At 41.7% G+C, this 26,066-nt stretch overlaps 1 protein-coding gene across 1 annotated transcript in view; it reads left to right on the top strand.

The window, feature by feature from the left end:
- agbl4 (AGBL carboxypeptidase 4) overlaps positions 1-26,066 on the top strand; it is a 285,402-nt gene that overhangs the window by 143,841 nt on the left and 115,495 nt on the right. Inside the window, exon 5 of the mRNA XM_068318744.1 lies at positions 12,821-13,037. Within this exon, the coding sequence (XP_068174845.1) occupies positions 12,821-13,037 (217 nt within the window). The remainder of the gene's footprint in view (positions 1-12,820; positions 13,038-26,066) is intronic.

The following is a 26,066-nucleotide window of genomic DNA, read 5'->3' as shown; positions in this document are numbered from 1 at the left end:
TCCGAGCATGTCGTGAGTTGTTGTGTTTGAGGCCATGATCCCCGAGTTTGATGTGTTTTGGATGTTAACCAGTGTTGTCTGCTGTCTGCAGTAGTTGGTCATGTGAAGGCGCTTTTCTCTATCGTCTGCCACATGGCTGGTGACGTCCTGCTTGGTTTGCACAGATGAGCGGGGTTTACAGCGCAGCTCTGTGAGTCAGAGAAACCAACACAGATGTGAGCTGTTACCACCTGGCTCAAGGTCAGCAACAAAAGGGAGGCCACACACAGAGATAACAGTCAAAGTTAGTTTTATTTAACTAAAACAAATGAGCAAAAGCAAGTTACTGATGGCATGTGTATATATGAAGGGTATCAGTCATGTTAGCCGTGCGTGGATGTGTGAATCATGGTGTAACGTCGTGTTGTAAGGTGCAACAAACCAAACAAAGTTATCAGGCTGATGAGGCTGCAGCAGGCCCAGCTGAGAGAGATTGTGACCAAAAGGGCAGTCCTTAAAAAGCCCTGCAGGCCCAACCCAGAATGGCGTACACAAACAGGCACTCCTTCTCAGCTCCTCCTACCAGCCAACTCCTAGTAGCTGCAAGAAAGACAGACCAGTGAGAGACAGGCAAACAGATTGCAGAAGGTCGTGACACCCCCTCCCTTAAATATGGGGGCTCCTAACTAGGATCCCGAACACTACACTAACAGACACATGCAGCACTAACAGGACTTATATACTAAACTATAACTAAAATATAAACAGTATAAAATTAAAATATAAACAGTATAAAATTAAATTAAATCCATTCAACCGCATACTGACCTTGTCACCTCCCCCTCGCTCCTCCTGAGAGAGTCATTGTACCCCCTGATGGCACGGGGGACGAAGGAGGACCTCAGCCTCTCTGTGGAGGCGCTGTGTGACAGCAGTCTGCCGCTGAAGGTGCTTCTCTGCTGGGAGAAGGTGGTGTGCAGGGGTTGGCTGGTGTTGTTCATGATAGCCTTAACTTTAGACATGGTTCTGCTCTCCAGAAGTGTATCCACAGAGTCCAGGCTCAGCCCGACCACTGAGCCTGCTCTGCAGATGAGTCTGTTCAGACGGTCCATATCTCTTTTCCTGGCCCCCCACCCCAACACCCCAACAACTTGGCCTGGAAAGTGGAACCAACCAAAGGCAAAAGGGCCAGAACTTGATCGCCGGGACTATATTCACGACGTTCTGCCCGCCGTTCATAGAGACTTTTCATTTTATTTTGAGCTGCATGTAGATTCTCTCTTGCCAATTTATTTGCACAATACAGTCGATGTCGGAAACCATTTACATAGTCTATTAAGTTTTGTGGGGCCTGTTTTGCTTGCCAGTCACTTTGAAGGGATGCTAAAGGGCCTCAAACTTTATGTCCAAAAACCAGGTCATTGGGGCTGAAACCCAAACTCTCTTGGGACACCTCCCTGACAACCAACAGCAGCCAATGCTAACCTTTCTCCCAATCTCTATCCAACTCTGTACAGTATGCTTGGAGAAGAGACTTCAACATTTGATGGAATCTCTCCAGAGCTTCCTGGCTCTGGGCATGGTAGACGCTGGACTGTGAATATTCGATATTTAGTTGTGTTAACACTTCTGCAAACAATTTTGGTGAGAAATTAGACCCTTGATCAGACTGGACAACGCTTGGAATTCCAAAAATAGACATGAACTGTGTCAGAGCTTTCACAACTGACCTGGTAGTGATGTTCTTAAGGGGATAGGCAGCCAGATAACGTGTAGCCTGACACATGACAGTTCAGCAAAAAGCTACCACCAGCTTTGGAATGTGGCAAAGGGCCAACGCAGTCAACAATCAGATGTTCAAAGGGGGTGTTCAGCAACTGGAATGGGATACAGAGGGGCAGGTTTAATTGCCTGATTTGGTTTTCCAGTCAACTGACATGTGTGGCAGTTTTGATAAAGGCTAAAATATCTCTTTTCAAACATGGCCAGAAAAAATGCCGCGTGACCTGATCGTAGGTTTTCCTCACACCCAAATGACCAGCTGCGCCATCATGAGCCATCTGAAGGACAGTTAAACGTAATGCAGAGGGCAAAACTACTTGCACAATCTCATTCCCCAAAAAACAGTCCCCCTGGGGAACCCATTTTCTCACTAACAAGCCGTCCTGGAGAAAGTAGCCATGAGCTGCACTGTCTGCCTCATCAGCTGGAAGAACTTGGCTGTACAGTGACCGAAGCGAGGGATCCTCTTTTTGCTCTTTCACAAGGTCACTGCAAGATACAGGCAAGAGGAAAACAGGCAAAGGAAACACAGGCTCTTTTTTCCTATCTGAATCAGCAAGACATGAACTACCATCAGCATGACTCATAGCACGTGTCACTGCACAGGTGGGTAGTGCCGCAGGAGGATTTTTGGGAAACTCAAAAACTTCTAGCTGAGAAGTCAGGGTGTCCACCATTACCGGTGCAACAGGCCACACTCGATCGCCAGCCAGGTCATTTCCTAAGATGACCTGTACTCCCCCATAGGCAAAGAAGGGCGCACTCCAATGGTTACATCACCTTGCACCAGATCTGAAAACAGTGTCAGTTTATGCTGAGGAATGGAAAAGACAGTCAAACCCATTCCCCGGACATCCACGCTGGTCCCAGTATCAGTCTCTGGGGAGAAAGGCAACACAGAGTTCACAATAAATGAGTCCGGTGCCCCTGAGTCTCTCAGTATCAAGTTTCAAGTTTATTTATTTTTATATAGCCCAGATTCACAAACAATGTCTCAAAGGGCTTTACAATCTGCACATGGACGATATCCCTCTGACCTTTGTGCACTGCAAGCAGTGCGACCCTCGCATCGGATAAGGAACAACTCCCCCCAAAACCCTTTTAACAGGGGAAAAAATGGATGGGAGAAACCTCAGGAAGACTGCAGAGGAGGGACCCCTCTTCCAGGAGTGGACAGACGAAGCAATAGATACCGCATGTACCAGTATCGTTACTGGTACTTTCTTATCACTTCCAACCAGTGAAACAAAACCATCCGACACAAATGCCGTATAAACAGGATCAATCTCATTAGCCGAAGATTTTGCCTTTCCTTGCTCCACAACCGGAACCTCAGACACCACTTTTGAGGAAGGTTTTGTGTGTGCACACAGGAGCAATGGCACAGCCCGTTTCTTCTGCACGCACTGACGCTGCAGCCCCAGAGGGTTTTGAAGAAATATAACCAGACTTTGACCTTCTTTTCCACGCTGGACACTCATGTCGCCAGTGTCCCGTACCAAAACAACAGTTACAGACGCGGTTCAGGTCCAGTTTACCCTGCGAATTGCGATCCTTTTTAGTTGAAAACTTATCTGTCCCTTCTGACAAAGACTTGCTGGGGAAAGCCTGGGGAATGCTCTCCCTGCAACCAGAGTCGCCACGACCACGGCTCTCACCAAAAAAAACTTAATGGGTCAGAACAAACTCGTCAGCCAGTTTAGCCGCATCTGAAACCTTACGTACCTTCTGCTCATTTAGGTAAGTAACAACACGATCAGGCAGAGTATTTCTATACTGCTCAAGCAAAATCAGTTCCTGCAAATCCTCCAAGGTTTCTACGTCAGAAGAGACACACCAGCAGTTGAAGAGAGTCGCTAAATCGGGGGCAAATTCAGTGTAAGACTGCTTCTCTTTCCTGAATGATCGGAAACACTGACGATAAGCTTCAGGTACTAGCTCAAATGCCTTAAGTACAGCAGCTTTAACCAATTGATAGCTACCACGGTCTGTATCACTCAAGGCTGAGAAAGCCTCCTGGGCCTTGCCAGTCAGCAGACATTGAAGCAGAAGAGTATGCTCAGCATCAGACCAATTACGTGCTTCAACTAAACGCTCAAATAACACGAAGAAAATATCTGGGTTCCAATCATTAAACTTCGTAACTAACCGTAAATTGATGGCAACATCAAATGACGGAGTGGGAGGAACATGTGGAATTGACTCTTCAGTGTTTGGCTCAGCCTGAAGCTTGCCTTCACTTATGAGATCCAACTTATAATGTTCCAACTGTAGCTTTTGTGTTGCCTGGACATGGGCTAGTTCAGATTCCCGCAGACAGGCCTCGTGTCTCAACTTTTCTACCTCCAGAACATTCTTTTGTTGTAGCAGAAGGAGCTCCTTCTGTTGCTCAAACGTCAAGCCAGTCCCAAGCCCAGCCAAAGCAGGAGCCAACACTTTACCGGGCCCACTGACTTTAACCGAACTTACATCAGAGAGCATCACATCCACCAGAGCACTTGTACGTTCCCCCAAAGAAGACAAAATATTTAGCTTTACCAATCGGGCCTTTAATGTGGCTAGCAACTCCTCTTTATTCTTCCTTTTAGAAACCTGCGTTAGCGGATTAAGCGGGTTGGAAGATGAATGAATGAATGAATGAACACTATAATACTCAGCTACTTGAAAGAGTTGATCTCTTTTATAAGAGTTGAGCAAATCCTCACATTGAGCTTGAACAAAATCTTCAATCAAAGCCATTTCACAGTATGACCACCTAGAGTTATTATAATTCTTTCTTACAGCACCAAACAACTTCAACACACCACAGGTAAGCCAAATTTAGAGCAAAGACAAAATTCTCCACTCTCAGCTGCAGTAGGCACAGGTGAGAGAGATTGTGACCAAAAGGGTGGTCCTTAAAAAGCCCTGCAGGCCCAACCCAGAATGGCGGGCACTAACAGGCACTCCCTTACAGCTCCGCCTATCAGCCAACTCCTAATAGCTGCAAGAAAGACAGACCAGTGAGAGACAGGCAAACAGATGCAGAAGGTCGTGACAGAGCCAACCAAATATAATGAGACACTTCAGTCAAATGACATACTGTACTCATCATTCTAGTGAATATACTGCACGTATATCATCCACAGGTCAAAAGCTTTGGCCAAGTCATCAAGTGATTACCTTTACAGGGGTCTGATTCAGATCCAGCTGTATGTATCTGTGTATTTGTCAGGAATGGTACTGGTTTCCCTTTGGGTCAAATAATTTTTATTTTTTTTATTTTTGATTGGATGGAAAAGACACAAATTTGGGTGGGCTAAGCCTAGCTCCTGCCAGTCTTGCTGAGTTCTCTACTCGTGCTGTTCAACAGGTCATCAGTTGCTCCAACATGTTTCCCTGGACTTTTTTATCCAGACACAGCCACACATTCATTGTAAAAGTTTAGAAGAAGGTATTGTTAGTAAAATTAACTGTAACGTTGGTTTACTTACCTCTACATATTTAAGATACATTAATCATTTGCTAATTCGCACTTCAAAATCCACAGCTTCACCATAACGCAAATTTTTAGTAGGTAGTCACGTGATACCTTATGCGCATGCTATTGGCTGACAGCATCCGTGTATGCGCTGCGTTCCGAGACTCACGGAAGGGAGTGCACTTCTGTATATTAAAGAAACACTTTTCTTTAATACAAAAGTATTTTTTAACAGTCTATGTGTGTGGGAAAAGGTAATACAGATATATGGTAGTTTAATATTAGTATGGAGAGGGTTCATAAACGTTTAAATTACCGTAAATAATAAAATAAATAGTTTGTCGCTGTATCACAGAATTTATCTTTTCACAGGTGGTCCTGGGACGCGTTAACTACGTGTAACAACGGGTTACAGTGTATCAATTTAATGGAAAATATTTATTGTGGACCATTATAAGTAAAGATTACTTAACTGAAGACGTAGTATACATACAATGATAAGAATTTGGTTGTTATCCTACCAAACATATGTCACCACCCCGTCAAAAAAATGTGTGGGTGCAGGTCAGAGCCAGAGTCCTGGGACTATAATAATCATAAAAAATAAAATCATAAAAAATACAAGCAGAGGGTAGCATAAAAAACAATAATTACTGAAACTGTGGCGTTTTTACAAACAAGAGCAGGCCCATGCACAGATAAAAACAGGTACACAAAACCTCTCCATAAAAAGCTTTCTCTGTATTAAACATATCAACAGAACAAATTCAGTTTTCGGGATATGCAGTAAAAGTTTTTATTTCGATGAGACTTTTAGAGTTATAGCTGCCTTCTGAATTTTATGGAAATGTCTTTGTTTTATGCGCGCTGCTAATCTGAACCCAGGCAAAATGCTGTGGTTTAGATCTCATATTGAACAATATAAAGAGGCTAACTTTGTTTTCAGTGTAAACACTACTAAATCTATGGGGAAGTTATTTGCACAAAAATGCATGTCGGGAGCATTGTAAGTATCACAATCCACATGTATAAATTTGTGAAAGAATATCAAATCATCTTCTTCTTTTCCTTTCGGCTTTTCCCTTCAGGGGTCGCCACAGCGAATCGATTGCCTCCATCTAACCCAGTCTTCTGCATCCTCTTCTCTCACACCAACTACCTTCATGTCCTCTTTCACTACATCCATAAACCTCCTCTTTGGTCTTCCTCTAGGCCTCCTGCCTGGCAGTTCAAAACTCAGCATCCTTCTACCAATATATTCACTATCTCTCCTCTGGATATGTCCAAACCATCTCAGTCTGGCCTCTCTGACTTTATCTCCAAAACCTCTAACATGTGCTGTCCCTCTGATGTACTCATTCCTGATCCTATCCTTCCCGGTTACTCCCAAAGAGAACCTCAGCATCTTTATCTCTGCTCCCTCCAGCTCTGTCTCCTGTCTTTTCCTCAGTGACACTGTCTCTAGACCAAACAACATCACTGTTCTCACCACAGTTTTGTACACCTTTCCTTTTATTTAAGCTGAAACTCTTCTATCACTCATCACACCTGACACTTTCCTCCACCCGTACCATCCAGTCTGTACACGCTTCCCCTCTTTTCCACACTCTCCATTGCTCTAGACTGTTGAACCTAAGTACTTAAAACCCTCCACCTTCTTGATCTCTTCTCCCTGCAACCTCACTCTTCCACTTGGGTCCCTCTCATTCACACACATGTACTCTGTCTTACTGCGGCTAACCTTCGTTGCTCTCCTTTCCAGGACAAGCCTCCACCTCTCTAGCTTCTCCTCCACCTGTTCCCTGCTCTCACTGCAGATCACAATGTCATCTGCAAATATCAGTCCATGGGGATTCCTGTCTAACCTCGTCTGTCAGCCTGTTCATCACCATAGTGAACAAGAAGGGGCTCAGAGCTGATCCCTGATGCACAGTCCTCATACATGTCCTGCACCGCTCTCACATACTTCTCTGCCATTCCAGACCTCCTCATACAATACCACAGTTCCTCTCTGGGCACCCTGTCATAAGCTTTCTCAAGATCTACAAAAACACAATGCAGCTCTGACTGCATCTGTAGTACTCTTTTTTGGCATGAAACCATACTGCTGCTCACAAATGCTCACTTCTGCCCTTAGTCTAGCTTCCACTACTCTTTCCCATAACTTCATTGTATGGCTCATCAGCTTTATTCCTCTGTAGTTGCCACAATTCTGCACATCTCCGTTGTTCTTAAAAATGGGCACCAGCACACTTCTCCTCCATTCCTCAGGCATCTTCTCGCTTTCTAAGATCATGTTGAACAACCCAGTCAGAAACTCTACCGCCACCTCTCCTAGACACTTCCAAACCTCTACAGGTATATCATCAGGACCAACTGCCTTTCCACTCTTCATCCTCTTCAGTGCCCTCCTCACTTCATCCTAACTAATCTTTGCTACAAGAATATCAAATCCTATTGTGGGATATTTGTGAATATGCACTAATCTGTAAGCGTACATGTACATCATGCGTGTATAAAAATGTACAGTACAGAAATATTCAAATCTAGAAGTTGATTGAAATTTGTGTTGAGAAAAATAAGTTTCAGTGAAAAACTCAGAAAAAAAATCTCAGAGTTTTATAGTGTAATACAGCAACACGCTTAAATTGTTAGCCACCTTGCTGTCCTTTTAATGAATATCTCTGTAACTTTCATTTGGTCAATTCAGGTGCCCTTCCAGATTTGTAGACATTTGCATAACTATTCACACAGTGACAGATTTGACTGTGCATTTATACATCTCAATACAGTTGTTCTCATTATGATTTTGGAAATTATTTTTCACATTTACAAATCTGATTACATACAGAGATTGAGATACTCTGTGCACACATTTACAAAGAGTTCTGCTATCGTAATCTTCCCATACAAACCAGGGATTAGAGCGACAAACAAATCAACTAGCTGAATTGACTGATAGGATGCATATCTATGTGAACATCAGAGCAAACACTGATGAGTTTAAATGAACAGCTTATCTAATGCCTAAAATAAAATCTCATGATGAATGTTAACTCCTGAGTGTTTGGTGCAGCATCCAGCATAGAGGGTGTTACTCTGATGCTTCAGCCTCATCAAGGAGCGTGTTTCTGACCTGAGATGGCTGCTAACTGCTTGTTGTCTCCATAGGCAAGCAAGTCTCAGTTGTCTCATCATTGAAAATTCTATAATTCACTCATGTTATTGTTTTCTGTAAAACCTAACTGGTCTTTTTGAGAGAAAACTATCGGTAGCATTAATCCTACTTATTTCACATCATCAGCCCAGGTTTTAACTTGCATTTTCTTGACACACTATCAAGCATTCAGAGCTGCAGAATGTTTTGATAACCAAAAAAGAAAATTGAAAATCAATTCTCTCCTCAACACTGCAACAAATATAAGGTCAAAGCTGAACATACTTTATGAGTTCCTCCTTGATTAGTCAGTGTGGTGGCAGTCAAAAAACATGATCTTGTATATCTCCCCACCTATAAATTTGAATAAGCTCACTTGAAAACCTCACGATGTCATGCTCTGACTCCACCCACTACCTGTCAGTCTGGCGCCCAACCAATCATGGCGCATCTGCCAGAAGGAATCAGTTGAACAAGAAGTCCTGAGAGCATCGTGGAATTAAATAAACAACTGTTACCCTGAAAAATACTCTATTTTCTATTTAATGTCCATTGGCATATAATGCAAACACACTGTACACAAGAAAACAAACTTTTCTTGTGTACAGTTTTGGCCCACGTCTACACGGAAGTTCGGGCTGCTAGCCAACTTAGCTCCGGTCTTTACATTTGTCCATGTCTCTCACTTATGGAGCCGTTTTGGCTTTGTTAAACATAGTGGTTTATATTCTTTGATTCTGACAGACCTCACGTTATTGTGTGGGGAACCCCAATGCTTTATTCACCAGGACCGCACTCAGAAAGCCGGTTGCTACCCAGATGGTGGGACTATAATGCCGAAGCGGACTTTGTCTTTGCGTTCGTCCGTCCCACACACATGGGGCTGTTAAGGCTTCGTCGGACACAGTGGTTTGTTTTCTTGTGACACTGAAGAAAAAAAAAGAAAACAAACGGAGCCTGATATTATTGTTTTATTGTGGAATTTCCACGGGTTCCCGCTAGAACTGTGTATAAACGAGTGTCTTCTATGGAGCTTGACAGCTGTATGGGGATGTTGGAAGACATTTAACCTTCCAAACAGTTGACTGGGTGATTGTTTGACATAGTGAGAGTCAACAGTGGGATAGAAAATAAAAGAGGATGGACTGTGTGTGTGTGTGTGTGTGTGTGTGTGTGTGTGTGTGTGTGTGCGTGTGTGTGTGTGTGTGCGCGTGCATGCGTGTGTGAATGTCCAGGCCTTGTGAGTTTTGTCCTCTATGTTTTTGCCATTGTCTGTGAGAGTGCTCAGAGTAACAGTGATTGGCGTGTCCTCTATGCTTGAGCAATTTGAAAAAATAGACAAGATGTCGCTTGTGTGAAAGCTACCAATTTATAAGCCTTCATCTCCAAACTTCAGAGAGATACTAGTGCCATCAAAATCAGAGTGGGAGCTTGTAGTACCAATGGTTCACAAGTAGAAAATCCCTGGCAGGCAAAGTGACACCTCACTAAAGGCTGCCTGCTAACTCCATGAAACCCTGCCCTTGTGTCTTTTTTCTTCTGACTTTTCTCACTTTACTTGTCTCTTTCTGTCTTTGTAACCCTTTGAATGATATTGTTTCTCTTGGCACTGGCACTTTCTCTCTCTCTCTCTCTCTCTCTCTCTCTCTCTCTCTCTCTCTCTCTCTCTCTCTCTCCTCTCTTTCTTATATTCCATATGACTGAGATGAGATCGTCTCGCAGTTAACCTTTTCCAGAGCTCCCTCTAAGGGGAATGACCTTGATGGAGCTCACATATAGTTTGAATTAATATTTCAGAATGTGATTTGTTACATAGTTCTGTTTATGTGTATATGTGTGTTTCTGTAATCACTGAATTGTAAAGCCACGTGTGAGTATGCTATCATGTAGGAAGCTTCTCCATTTTTCACCCCTTATCCCATGCACTGATAATTCTGTTTGTGAAAGACAGCACTGTCACATCAAGAGCTGGGCAGGGGAGAGGCACAGGGAGGCACCATTTAGATAAGACAAATTGCCTGCTGCCGAGCAGAATCAGCCACAGCCACACTTTATGAAAAAGAACAAGGAATCTGTGTGCATAGATTTCTGTTTTTTACTGTGGCACCTAAAGCAGGTGGTCCACCTCCTCCAAGTAGCTACTAAGCTATTTTCTCTGGCCAATAACCGTAATACCGTGATGGGACAAGTGACAGTAATTAAAATCAATAGCCAGGACTTTTCCAGTCTCCGGCAAGGTCACACACTCCCCAGTGGAGGGAAAGAGCAGGAAAAACAGAGGGGAGTGGGATGCCTGGATGGGCAGAACCAAACAGGAAAATACATAAAGAGGTGAGGTGTCAGCTTATTTTAATTAACCTGCACCTGAGAGGGCTGCACAATGGTGTGTGTGTGTGTGTGTGTGTGTGTGTGTGTGTGTGTGTGTGTGTGTGTGTGTGTGTGTGTGTGTGTGTGTGTGTGTGTGTGTGTGTGAGAGAGAGAGCTTGTTGGGGGAGGGGGTGCGAGTCATTTCATTATTTTGTCCTTGCTTGTCACTTTTATTCACAGTACGCTCTACTTAAAACCCATGCTGTCGACAGAATATACTTAATGTGCAACTGGTTAGACAAAAATGCTTTTGTGTTTTCCACAATGAACTTTTTTTTTTACTCGTTGTGATTCTTTGTTCAGCTTAACAGTCCGTAAGAGACTGGTAAACTGACTCCAGTGGGGAGGCTGGGTGTGGTCTAGCTAGCCACTGGCTGCATTAGTATTCTGCAGTGATAACCATATGCAGATACATTCCCCTTTTTCCTCCTCTGAAGGAATAATCAGCCTTGCCTTTCTCTGGCTCCTTCCCTCTGTTAGAGGCAGGCAGCATAATTTAGCTTTTTGTTTTGTCGGGTACCTGCATGGACATCCTCAAATGTTTGAAAATGCATGGAACTGTGGAGACTATGCATTTCTATGCAAGTCTGTCACCAAACCCAATGTGTTAGGTGTCTGAGCAAACACATTAAACTCCTGTTTCTCCTTCCTGTCCTTTCTCTTCAGAGGTGAGTTGGAGAGAGAGAGAGAAGTTGACTTTGTCCGAGTTAGTGCTGAGCAATCTGTCCTGTTTGTTGATTATCAGGTCCTGTTCCTATCACAGTCCTGATAGAATCTTCATCTGATCTGCTGCCAGAAACACTTGCTCTGTATCCAGTCCACCATCACACAGCCTCTGCACTGCTAACTGCTACGCTTTGCTGTATATATACCTATCAGGCCCAGATCTGCCATTGCCCTACTCTCTCATCTTCACCTTATCTTCTTATTTTACCTTTCTCCCTGCTTCCAACACCCCAAACACACGAGTCACTCATCATCCTCATCTTCCTCCTTTTCATCCTCCTATCTCAGAGCATATGTCAGAGCTTCTCTATTAAATCCATTGTCTCGCATGCTTAGTCTTTTTGCTCATAAACAGGAAGGATTCTCTGAGTTACACAAAATGACATGAGTGATCCTGAGTAGGATATAGAAAAAAGGGTAAGGAAGAATTAGAAGATGTAAAAAAGAGAAAACACAAATTCATACATCCCTCTGAGTTGTGGTATGGGCTAAACAAAGAAAGAAGATAATACAAAGAAACACAGCTGAAGAGTAAGCACAACATGTGGAGTAAGCAAAGAAGTTCTGTAGACTGCAGCAGTGCTGTTCTAGACCTCATCGATCATCCATGAGCTGTATAGATCAGTCAGCAGAAGACAACACTGAGCAAACAGTACATCTCAAACTGAACACAACAGAGGTCTTACATACCCATGTAAATACAAGATGCCTAACAATCGGTTTTAAAATATAAAGTGGAAATATTCATTTTCCATATCTGAGTTTTATGGACTGTAATAGCCAATGACATAACCAATGATTTAGAAACCAAGGTCAAAATGTGACATATCAGATGAAGATGCAAGGAAATTAATAACTAACATACCACATAACACACAAAAACACTCAAGTATTCACCAAAATGTCACAACTTTGAGAGGAAAAAACTTCTTGTATTGTTGTTATTCTAAAACTGTCTATTGTATTTTATTATTTTTGTGCTTGTTTCATTTGCCTCAAATATTACCTTACATAGAAATTGTTGTATTTATGAAACAAAATATGTGAAATGTTTGTTTGAAATCACAAAAATATATCACCGATTGCTGCCTTACCTTAAGGTGAATAAATCCCCCCACTTCTTGGACTCCTGAGCTAGCTGAACGCAACACATCTGAAAGTCGACAGACTGACACGTTGATGCAACTCTGTATAACTTAAATCACTTTTTACTTTGCAGTTTCTGCATATTTTTCCTTTTCTGGCACAATTGTATATTTCTGTTGTTCCTTATATATAATTTCCTGATGTAATACCCCATCTAGCATGATCCCTAATATGTTTATTTCATGTGTTTCTTCTCATTTCAGGCAGAGGCTCCCCGCCAAAAATGTCTATTACTACCGTTGTCCTGACCATCGACGCAACTATGTCATGTCCTTTGCCTTCTGTTTTGACCGGGAAGATGACATTTACCAGTTTGCCTACTGCTACCCGTACACTTATTCCAGACTACAGCACTACCTGGCCAGTTTAGAGCGCAGGAACCTGCCCTACCTGCAGAGGGAGCAGCTGGGACTCAGTGTCGTGAGTTTGAATTGAAAAGTGCATTGAACATGTTGTGGAAAATGTGTGTGAATATAAAGACTGGACAGGTTGTTTAAACAAATGCGGTGTGTGTGTGTGTGTGTGTGTGTGTGTGTGTGTGTGTGTGTGTGTGTGTGTGTGTGTGTGTGTGTGTGTGTGTGTGTGTGTGTGTGTGTGTATGTGTGTGTGTGTGTGTGTGTGAATGACTCTGTGTGTAATCAGTAGTGCTCTCACCTCAGCAGTCGGAGCTAGTGTATCATACTCCATGCCTCCAGTCTTGACTGCTCTTATCAAATAATTGTAGGAGAAAAACTCATTAGAAATGCTTGAGAGATTATCACTTTTTCTTCTGTCCTCAAACATTTGTCAAAGAAAAGCTTGCTGCAAAGAGGCACCATGATGGTGCAGGTATGTGTGAGGAGCAGAAAATGTAGGAACTGTTGCATTAAATGCCTTATGATAATGGTTTCAAAAGACAGGAGTAGAACTGAGCCTTAAACCTGCATGTGTGACTTGAAATGTCACATCGATGGTTATTCAATAATGAAAACAAGAGAAACATCAAAAGCAAACAGTCCCACAAACTAGCTGTTTATTCCTATAGCCTATCATTGACTGCCGTGTCAAAAAGTAAGGTATGAAATCAAAATGTTTGACACTTACGTGTTTTCTTGACCTTGCTCACTCATCAAGGAAATACTGAACATAAGGAGCTGCATGATCATGACGTTTTTGCTGAAATTAAAGAAGTTGAACCTAACTGTGATTCTTGCATTAGTATTTTGAGTGATAAGATTGAACCACTTGATGATGATGATGATGATGATGATGTGATCACATCTGAATTCACCCAACAGTGGAATCACATACATCACATAGTACAAAAATGTCTTGTTTGCATTTAATTGCAGTTGCTCCCAAACAGGTCAGGTCAGACTCTAGATACCAGACTGTGGTACTCATCCTTTTCGTCAGAGGCTACCACAGTCAGAGTTATGATTGCTCTGCTATCTCTGTTATTTACATTTAACTCACTTTATATGTATTTGTTCTTATCTTAAAAATTTTATTACAATTATGCATTAAACAAGTAACTGAAGGAATTGGACCCAGAGATGCTGACAGTGAAGGCAGAGCTTGTGGGGCACACTTATTTTAATTTAAACTCTCAAAAGGACCAAAAAGCTCACAGGAGGTTGCGAAAGGTAACGTTCAAGCTGAAGGTTGAGTTCAAAATAAGCAAATACTATCCAAAGGGAGTAGTCAGAAAATAAAAGAATCTGAAAAAGAAGTCTGAAAAAGAAGTTATGTTCTGGGAAATAAAGCAACAAAATGATTTTTTTTTTAAAACAGTTTGGCAAAGGAATCATAAAACATAATAGGTAAAATTCTAGGAGCAATCACAAACGAAGACAAAGAAAGGTGGGGAAATGGTAAGAACAGACTGACAGAAGTGTTAAAGTCAAATCTTACACGAGTAAATAATTGACTTTAAAGCAATAGAAGAAATAGTGAACTGAACCCCAAACCATCACATTATCTTAATAAACATTTTATATTAGAATTACACTGAATAGGTAGGAAATTTATGAGATACTGTTATATTTAAAATGGGAATATAAATTTAATATCAATGCCAGCAGCCATGTTCCTACTTCTCTTAGTTGTACCAGCCATCCAACTTGTTTGCTATTGTCAGTCAGTTAAATAAAGTCAGCATGTAAAACATCACACCAGAGCCAAATATAAGTGGACCTTTGGATCAGACACCAGGAAGTTCAGTTGTGCGTAGTTTATCTTCCTCTCCATCTGTACCATAGTGCAAATAAATACTAAGCTTTACAAGTCTGCCTGTGCAGCACACTACTTGTCTTTTTAAGCTACACCATTTGTCTGAGTTAGACAGAGGTGAACAGAGAGAGGACAGACTCGCTTGGTTTGCCTCACAGAGTCAGTATTAGTATTCATAGTCATAGAGAGGTTTTATGGCCGTATTTTTCTCTTTATGTTCTCTGAGCTTGGGTGGCAGACACCACAGTTCCACATTCTCATATCTCTTTCTTTGCTCCCCCTCTCTTGCTCTTTCCTCTCCACTCTCTCTATCTCATGCACATACGCAACACCACATGCGTGTACGCAGGTCAGAGAGGAGGAGACGATGAGAACCGTCTGGCCGCGTCCATCTTTAAAGACAGATTGCTGCCGTTTTAAAGGCATAATCTTTTGCAAGGACACCACTATAGCTTTAACCTTCAAATTGGAACAGTTATCTCAGAAGAATGGAAATAAGAGCCAGGTTCATTTGTACAGGCATTCTTTTATCTTGCAGACTAATTTGTTTCCTGTAATGTATTCCTCTCAAAAAACTGCCATTCAGTCAATACTGGTCGTCTCTCTTACATTTTACCTCCTCTTCATCTTGGAGCTGGTATTTACTGATTTGTAGGCAGCTATGTTTTATTATCCCACTCAAACAAAAATCAGGAAAGAGGGATGAATTGATTAAATGTGTAAATTACATTGAGCCAGATTGAATTCTCTTCTGCTCAGCTGCATTTTAATTGAGACAGGAAGATAGAGGACAGTAGAGAGATCTTACAATTCTAGGATCAATGAAAAGGGCAAGTCAGGAGGATGTGAATACAATTTTCAGATTAGCCTTTCAGGTCTCAAATTTCTTATTTTCTCCCATTTTTTGAACCTCCAATTGAGACATCTTAATAACATTGGGATTCTTCAGGATATTTACTTTCATTTCTATATCAGAATAGGTGGTTCCTGCACCGAACATCCGGTAAGGATACCAGTGGTTACTGGAACTGGGATATTCTGGAAAAGATGTGTATAAAAACCCAGCTGGTTCTTCTACGGAGGAGGAATCTGGCTCTGGCCACTTTGTTACAAATTTTACATTTAAGTAACATATTTATTTTTCTTAATCTTTATATATGTATTTAAAATTTATTTATGTTGCCTGACTATTGATCGTGAGGTCTGGGTAAATATCCACAACCAAAGAACACAAAATGTCCTTGAAAGACTTATAGACACATTGGCACATACACATACACACTCCGAGACAGACACATCCGCAGCAACACGAGCACCATGAGAATTTTGAAGTGAAGAGGGACGGACTGATCTGCTGGGTTCACAGTCCTTCGTCTGTTCGTCTGGTCCCTGACTGTCTAAACATTTCTCTTTGTAGACCATCCTGAGAACATCTCAGTGAACCCCTCTCTCTTTCTCCCCCTGAGGCATCCATCTTCACATAGATAAAAAAAACAACAACATGTGTTTGACCCGCTACAACACTTGTAAGTCTATCAAATGATGCCTACTGCTTACTTCTTACAAACTATTTCCTCATTGCTGTTTCTCAAGTGGTGCCCAGCCATCTAGAAGGACCTTATATACCCCCTGTGCCTGTTGACAAACTTTTTTATTATTAGTAGACAGTCTACCCCGTAGTTGTGAAGGCAGAAGTTTGAGTTTTCTCTCTGTTGGCCCTGCTGCTGAAGGCTGATATACAACACAACTACCTCTTCTGGCACAGCTCTGCTCTTTCTGTAGACCAGATGGAAGAAGAATGTAAATAAGAGACCTTTGGACAGGCCACTGACCTGAATGTTGTCATAGGTTCACCTTACATGTGATTCAGAAGGTTTAATCTTTCCTCTCTGTTACTGCATGATGTGATTCTGATCACATAGCCACGTCAATTCAACGTTCACCACAAGGATGTTCACTCACCTCTTTTTTCTTTTCAAATCTCAGAAATTAAAGCAAGATCATGATGTATCACTTGTTCAGTGTTGAAGAGAGTCAGCAGTCACTGTCAACTGCAGTGACTTAACATTACTTAGACTGCCGTGATTGAATTTTAGACCTAATCCTGTCACCTATCAGTGTTCAGGTACCGTGTCTTGGTGTCTGCTCAGTGGGAGTGTAGTCATGAACAGTTGTGTGTGTGTGTGTGTGTGTGTGTGTGTGTGTGTGTGTGTGTGTGTGTGTGTGTGTGTGTGTGTGTGTGTGTGTGTGTGTGTGTGTGTGTGTGTGTGTGTGTGTGTGTGTGTGTGTGTGTGTGGAGCAAGAGGAGGGGAGTGGAGTGGGCATTGCAGCTATATTTGCCTGGCTGCCTCTCTTCTCTTATCACTGTATTTGTACACTGTGTGCCAAGATTCAATCAATAGGCACTCCAACCATGGAGAGAGAAGGTCAGCAGCCAGACTGGAGGAGCTGGGCGTGGCAAACTTGGTTAAAACATATAATAAACACACGTCACGTGAAGCATATTTCTTTTCTCGCGATAATGAGGGATTCCTATCACTTCTGCATCTTGTGGACTGTAAAAAATCCGCCTTTGAATATGTAATTTAATATATTAGGAAGAGTTGAATGTTTTACTTCTTTCTCAGACGCAGGGACTTCGTTAGGAGTCAAAATTAGGCCTGCAACTTTTTTCTCAAGCAAAACAACAATTTAGGGCTGTTTTAGAGTCTTGAACAAGAAATATTAGCCTTCATTTCACACACTGAATGAGATCCATGGCTCGGTAGCATCCTGTTAAGTCACAACTTAGCTTTAGTGACACTTATATTCTCAGCCAGAATTCTTACATCGTATATTGTCATGCATTAATCTAATAGCATTTATTGTAACATATGTAAATGAAAGTAACTAATTCATGCAAACATTGTCTGGAATTGGCTTCTGAGAGCTGTGTTCTTAACATCGTAGTTGTTCTTTGAATGGCTCGTAATGGAAAGAGCCCTCCAACCATTGACTGCCTCTTTCAAAGGCTTACACCTGAACAGCCAATCAGCACTCATGTGGATAGAGTGATATTGCAAAATGAAGCTGTATCAGAGATGTGAATTTTTGTGTGTGAACATTTGTACCACAGTGCTGAAAGGAAAATTTGGACCAGTATGCCATGTTTACTGGTGAGGCATTCAATTACACAGTTTGTACAGAAGAACATAACACATCTTCACTTCTAATCTTTCTAGCTACATCACTACACACACAAATGGGGCAGATGGGACATGGCAGACAATTAAGAAATTTAGTTTTTATTTCCCAGACATGTTTTCTAGCTTTGCTAGCATAGATCTAATAGAGACATACATTTTTCTTCAAGCTGAGAGGCAAGCATCTCATGCTAACAGATTTTATTTTCCTGTAGAACCAAATTGCTGGAAAATGCATTAGCTGTCTTTGACACATCAAACAAGAAAAAGCATTTTAAGAGGGAAATGCAAAGGGAACAGCTATGTAAGTGGGTGGAAAGGTACTTTTCCCTCCCTTTCTTTTTTTTACTTCCATGACAATGTTCTGTTTATGTTTTTCCTGTTTTAACTTAATGGGTCCTTGCTTTACTTATTTTGTTTACCTACTTCTGTATTTGTCATAAATTGTTCTCTGTTGACTTTGGCAAGTTTTGTCTTTTCCATGGTAGCAGCTGACAGATGTCTGGATGATAATTTGTTAATCACCTCCTAGCACACTTCAGTTCGGCAATGTCTGATGGACCTCCTCAAAGATGGAAAGGTCAGCATTGTATCACTGCAGGTTCCTTGGCAACAGTTGTTATTTTTTACGCTGCATTATCTCCCACTTCATTAGTAAGTTATCCTTATTCTATTAGATTATTTTTGCCAGCAATATATTTTGTCTGGCACAAGGATATGAGAAAAAACTGAGAGCCGTGACAGTCTTTTGGCTCCAGACAGTTGACTAAGAAGGCTGGTCCAGAGGGAGCAGAAAATAAGCAGGTTTATGATCTATGTCCTTATATTATAAAGCTGTATTGCTTTTTATCTCTAACTAATGATTCCCCTTTGGATACTACATGCTTTATTATACATTCCCACCCAACATCCGTCCCATCTCCCATCCGATCAAGAACATGGTAATGAGGGATAGGTGGTGAGTGAGTGGAGCAGGCATGGTTGTTAATGCCTGGTCTGCTCTAAAAGGGATGAAGTGCAGATCAGATAGTCGTGCATGTGGTGTGTTTAACTTCACAGTTTTACATAGTGCAGGTCGACTTTCTGCAGACAAAATATGGGAGATAAATAGATTAAGGTATCACAGGTGAAACTCTCTGAATCTGATGGTGTGATATTCATTCAGTGCTGACCCCACATTGAACCTTATTATAATGTTGGCACAAAAGCACACAGAATTTGGGTTACTCAGACAGAGATAATATTTATTTTGGAAATTGGAACCTATTCACACCTTAATAGGTTGGTGCTCTCTCTTTTTTCTGCCTCTCCAAGTGTCTCTCCTTCTTTTGTCTACCCTGCTTTTCAGTGAATGAGTATTAAGCTAATGAAAAATTCTTTGAAATCGTTGATGACTGGTCTATAGCGGTGTGACTGTGGTTTTCTATGGGTATTTGAGGACTTGGTTTATGAAATCAAGTGCAAAGAAGAATTTTATTTCAAACTGAGCCTTTGCAGAAATCAGCAGACTTTACAACATTGTAAAGTGTAACGACACAGCATTTGGTATGTCTGGCTAGCCCCTTGTCAGTCACAACAACATCTGTCCAGTGCTCCACAGGTTTGTCTGACTTGAATCCAATTTGAAGCCACTTTTATTTCATTAGATGAATCATGGCATCATCAAGAAAATGCTGTGATAATTGCAACCTCATTAAAATCCAGAAGTGTAATGGTTAAACTTGTCCTAGTTTGACCACTTTCTATTCAAAGCCTCTGCAGTTTATCAGCTTTGACCTTTCACACATCTTAGCGAAAAGTAAATACATACATAGTCCAAAAGTTGCTGCAGTGTTAAAAACATGTACAGTATATTGTATCTACTTAAGTCTGTGGACAAATAGTTAGAAATTACTCCTCATGTTTCTCTCACTCTCTCTCAGGCAATATGGTAGACGCGAGGTGGGCAACCGTGGAGCAAAAGCCGTACTGGAACCGCTGACGCACCAATATGGTTTCAGGCTCACACAGACTGTCAGCTGCTCGGTGGGGGGGGGTGTTTAGGGGTGGGAGAGAGGGTCAGGTATGACAGCGCAAAAGCAGCCTCCCGAATCAACAAAGCATTGGTGATTTTTCTTGATGAAGTTGAAAAGGTGCACCAGGTAGTTGTGAGTGGGGTGGTGATTAAGAATACCTTCACCCCTGTCCTCCCCCTGGCTAACCCAGTTAAAAAGGGGATCACATCAGCGCACCGCCGTACCTCAGCAACGAGGCCCCGGAGAGGGAGCTGTCGCGACATGGTCGCCTCCTGACTCCTATAAATATGTTCGGCGGTACCACTGACCCAATCGCATGGGACGCCTTCCGGAGGCAGGTTATGATGGTCCCTAATCGGATCAATGAAGAGCTGAACATCACGCTCACATTTAAAATTGATTACTGTGATTACAATGTTTTTGTCACCAGTGAGAGCATGATATGTTTCTGGTGCCGCCACTGTCCGGAGGGAGAGGGTGAGCGCCGGCCATCGGCTGCTGTGGGGCAGGCGGCTGCGACCACGGCAGGGCCAGTGGCCGAGGCCACTAAGCAGCCGGCTGCTGTGGTTGCCACAGAGCCGGTGGTAGCGGCTTCTTACGAGGCTGTGGCAGCCTCCCGTCCTGCAGCCCAGGCTCCGCTGCTGCAGCCTTGTGGCTTTCCGACTCAATCCCCCGCTGGGTTGCAGACTGCCAACCTGGAGCCGCAGAACAACAGGCATGATGCAGGTGACAGCCCAAAGGTTAAACAGCCGGTGGATGCAGTTTCTGTGGCAGCTTCCAGTGCTGTAGTCCTGATTTAGCAATCGCAGCCTTGTGAGCTTCAAACTCCACCCCCCACTGAATTGCCAGCCATCAACCCAGAGGACACTGGTGACAGAACAAAAGTTAAACAGGACACAGGTGACGGCACAAAGGTTAAACAGTCGCCGACCCCCAATCCAGAGCCACAGAATAACATGCAGGACACGGATAACAGCAGAAAGGATGGACAGAGGGATTGTGTGGAGGCTGAGGCGGCCAGAGAGAAAGCCGCCAGATTTGGTAGAGTCCCAGCTGGACAAGGAGGACGAGGATGATATTGTGATAGATGGGGAATTATTAAAGATAGCTCCAAAGAGAAAAAAACACTGACACAAGAAAGAATAAAGCGCATGAAATTGCTAAAGAAACACCTGTGACACCTACTGATACAAGCAGCTCTGAGAACAAAGATGAAAACAGTCTGAAAGAAGCCATAACAGAAAAGCATGATTTGCGAAAGATAACAAATTCCTGCAAGACACAAAAGGTTCGAGGGTCAAAGTTGAACATGTCTTTCCTGACCTCAACAGGTTTCTAGATAGCATCCGTTTTTACTTAAAAAATCCAGAAGGAAGTGACCAACCAGTTTTTATGAGAAAAGAGGTTTTAGATCGAAGAATCTTATAACAAAATTAGAAAGCATGATTGGGGAGAACGATTAGTTGGTTTTTGACTTTCGTCTGCTTTTTGTGAAACCTGCGTTTTAAGTACTTGTTTGTTTGTTTTTAACTCCTTGTTAACATGTGTGGTTTAAAACTGGGCACATTGAATGTGGATGGAGCAGTGGACATGGAGACAAGAGCCTCAGTTTCTAGTTTGATTAATGTTAAGTGTTATATGTTTTCTTTGTTCAGGAAAGACACATTACTGTTGAAAATCCTACCTACTGTTTGTTTTTGAAATGTGAAGTCCTTTTTGCGTGAATCTCTTTTGCATTTTATGTCAACGTGATTATCTTGTAATTTGGCTTCCATGAATAAACGTAATTTTAAAAATCAAATCAATCACTCTCTCTCTCTCCCTCTCCGTCTCTCTCTCACTTCATCTTTTATGTCTTCCTGGTCTTGTGCTTCAAAGGTACAGTTATCCCTCGTTACTCACAGTTAATTTGTTCCAGGATCACCCCTGAAAAATGAAATTTTGCAATATAGCAACAAACTATTTTATTATTTACAGTAATTTAAACGTTTATGAACCCGCCCTTTACTGATATTAAACCATCTTATATCTGTATTACATTTTCCCACACTCTTATAGACTATTTAAAGCATTTTTGTATTAAAGAAAAGTGTCTCTTTAATACACAGAAGTGTGCTGCGTTCTGTGAGTCTCGAAATGCAGTGCACAGACACAAGCTGTCAGCCAATTGCATGCATGTATGGTATCATGTGGCTAACTACTAAAAATCCACGATCTAGTAAAGCCGTGCATCTTGGAGCACGAATAAGAGAGGGATTACTGTACATCTATTCCCATCCTTGCTGCATTACAACCTTCTATTTACTACCTTTGCCAATGGATCTTTACACCGCTGACTTCCTAAATGACACTAAGGATGAAGAACTGTGCATGTAGCATTGACTTTGTCTCATTTGTGCATATGGCCTCATGGAGACACAAATAGTGACAAAAAAAAATAGAATTCTGAGCTTTTAATAAATCAGAATATAACTTTAAGAAAGAGTAATTTCTTTCCATTGCCATTGAATTCACCAGGAAGCAAGAAAAAGAAGGCAAGAAAGTAAAAGACAAGAGAGGAGATCAACAGGGAACTGGCTGTACAGTAGATCATTTGTTTTGGGGAAAAAGAATCAAAATTAATGAAAAGAGAGTTGTTCGCCCTCCAAACCCAGCCAAGCTTGAAATTCACTTTGAGGGAAACTTAATTTGTTGTAAATGGGCAAAAAACATATTACTGCGCAGTGCGTAGAAGAGCTGCTCAGTATGTCCGTCTGCTGTGTCTGTCTGTCGGCATGCGTTTGTGGCAGATGAGGATGCTATGCTCTGAATAGCTCAGCTGAGAGGAGAGAAACACAGGAGCCTGTTAATAACTGCAGTAACAGCCTCCTCTTTCTACATGACTGCTCTCAAGCACTGCCTTCTAACATGTCTGTATACTACAACTCCAGGATGGGGAGAACAACTTGTCATAAGTTATATATATGAACTTCAGCATGTTCACTTCAGGTGTGTACATATTTTATATGTTTTGTCTTTATAAACAAGTTTCCCAAAAGATCCAGCCTCTCATTTAAGAATTCAAATCCACCTTAAGATCCCATATAATCTAGCCCATTTCCAGGGACAAATTCGCCCATCATAAAATTCCATTCAAACCCCAAAACACAATTTTGATACATCTTAAGAACAAAAAACAAACAGGAAAAAAAAATGTGTGTCATATATCCACATCTCTAAATCACTGACAGAGTTTATATCACTTTCAATATACATATGAGCATCTGTGTGACTTAACAAGAAACTTCAAGAATTAGTGTTAAGCTAATGCACACAGAATTACATAGATATGTAGCAAAATGTTTTAATTACTGCAGTAACTTCCGAAATATTTATATACCTAATACCAGATTTACCAAAGATCAATACTGATAAACTTGACATGCATTAAAGAGAAAGTAGTTGATCTAGACTGTGTTTCAACATTAAAAGTATTGATCTTTATGACAATTTTAACAATGAAGTTACAAATATGGCATAATTTTCATAGAATTAGAATCCCGGTAGGAGTCCAACAAACTTGGCAAAGACAAGCAATAAGAGAAAGTGGCGACAAATCAAGTTCAAGTGAGATAAATGTGTGGAGTTTAATGAATCCAAATTTTAGGTGAAAATTTTCTCTAGAAAAATGTCATTCTGAATGGAATTTTTAAAGTAATATTGTGTTATTAGCAAATTTTTAAATGGCATATATATATGGCATACATATATATGGCACACACACACACACACACATATATATATATATACAGTATATTGGTTGGTGTACTTTTAAATCATAGACTGCAGTGATTGACACAACCCAATCAATTCAGTAATAAGGGAAATTCAACACCCAGGGACGGTATGATTGTGTTCTTGCTGCACTTTTACTTTTACCTTCAGTTGTTGACATCACCAAATAATAATTGTATACAAGAGGACGTCTGTCCTTGGCAGATCAGCGGTCATGTGATATCAAATACTTGATATCAAATACTTGACCTGAGCTCTAGATGAGAACCTGAGTTCTCATCTTCTATATTCTAAGTGCTCCCCTTCAGGAGACGAGGATATGTATACTCTATGCTCTTGCATGGCAAGTGCATATCACCCCTCATTCACTGCGTATTGCACTTGCTGATGTTCTCTACAGAGCCTAGAAGTGTCGGGACTGGTATGAGGTTATATACAGAACACTGGTTCACTTGCTTCATCTAGTGCATCACTTGTGCACCAGATGTTCAATTACTTTCTAGGCAGGAATCAGCTATAAATATCAATAAATGGAACAATTGTGACATAAATTTGAGCTTTTTAGATTAGTTTAGAGACCCTGTTTGGACCTTTGTTGCTTTTCCAGTCTATTGGAATGTGACCCATCTTTAAGCTAGGACTTTGACACATAATTATACCCCAAGCACAGCCCTTTTGACTCAAGTCAGCAACTCAGCATGCCTTGTAGGCCTGGAGACCATCGATAACAAGCAGGTCTAGTGATGCCACTGGATTCCTTCATGCCTGCACAGGCACTTACCCATCAAGAAAAAAATAAGAGCACCATGCTTCTAGATGGGTGTTCTTCCTTGCACCATGCCCCAGTTGCAAAAAATGTATGTTCGCTTTTTTATTATTTATCTTTTTACTAGAGTTAACCATTTTTTTTTAAATGAAGGAATTCATGGGTCTCATTTTTTTCTCCACTTTTGTTTTTGCTCTCACTCCTGATTTTTGCTCTCTCACTCTCTGATGTGTGCACATCAGTGTGTGTGTGTGTGTGTGTGTGTGTGTGTGTGTGTGTGTGTGTGTGTGTGTGTGTGTGTGTGTGTGTGTGTGTGTGTGTGTGTGTGTGTGTGTGTGTGTGTGTGTGTGTGTTTCTCCCCCATGGAGGAATGTCAGAGAAGTGTGAGAGAGATGGATGCTAGCGCCCCTTCTCTCTCCTAGAACCATGTCTCTCCTCTCTCTGTTGGGCTCATCTGCCCCTGCATACTGTGTTTAGTCAGTCGACTGCCTGTAACAGGACTGGGCACGTTGGCCAAATTGAAAGGAATTGCGGCCTTACTTTATCAGAGTCACTGTCAAGCAGCATGCAGGGTCCATAGGTCACAAGGAGTTATGTGGGGTCTCCTTTTCTGTTGCACTTTCCCTTTCATGATTTCGCCGTCTTTTTGGCACTCTTTCTAAGAGGGAAGGTGAAGGCAAAGTCAAGACGAAGGGCATGGACCAGTTTATGAAGCTTAGAAGATACACCAGAGAATCAGAAGCCAGGAGTCTCTCTGTTTACCAAAGACCCTTCCAGGGTCTACTCTATACTGCGAGGGAACAGCACATGATCAGAGCCACCCAGAGCTGAGAGGAGTACTTAAAGGCCAAAGGTCAAGTGGCTCGTGAACCTAGGAGTAGACCACAGATATTTCCCAGAACAGAGACCAATCATCATCCCAAGGCAGGCCAATCCAGAAGAGTAGATACAGAGCAAGGTTCTGAGGTGGAGTGACCATCAGCAATCTCTGTGGTTTTCAGTAGCAGTAGTGACTGTTCTCTGTTGCCCTTGTACCATGTACATATGCTAGGTTTTCATATAATTTTGAGATAAATTGAAGGCCTGTCATTTGTATACAGGGTTTATATTATGAAACATTTTTATATGTAACATATCCTACAGCAGCTGAATAGGAATGAAGAATGGCAGAGTAGATCAGACTGAATGAATAAAATGCTACCATTGTGTCAGTTTGAACCATGGCAGATATGACATTCATTTACCACTTTTCATTCTAACACAACAACAAATCATGACTTGAACAGACTTTTACAGTATTTGCAAGGAGTAAGATATCAGTTAGACAGTCATATATCTGATTGTTACATCTGTTGCTGTATATCGTCGGTACACAATATCTGTTGTGACCCCATTGCAACTTATATGATCAATTTTATTCAGTAACAATTTGGTATTTCTTTTGAAATGAATGGGCTGATTCGAGGTCCCAGTCCCTTATTGTTTTGTTGAACTTGTGCTA

The sequence above is a fragment of the Antennarius striatus genome, chromosome 7 (genome assembly GCF_040054535.1).
Source record: "Antennarius striatus isolate MH-2024 chromosome 7, ASM4005453v1, whole genome shotgun sequence".
NCBI classification, from domain to species: domain Eukaryota; kingdom Metazoa; phylum Chordata; class Actinopteri; order Lophiiformes; family Antennariidae; genus Antennarius; species Antennarius striatus.
The sequence above is the reverse complement of the archived record's forward strand: the minus strand, read 5'-3'. Positions and strand labels throughout refer to the sequence as shown.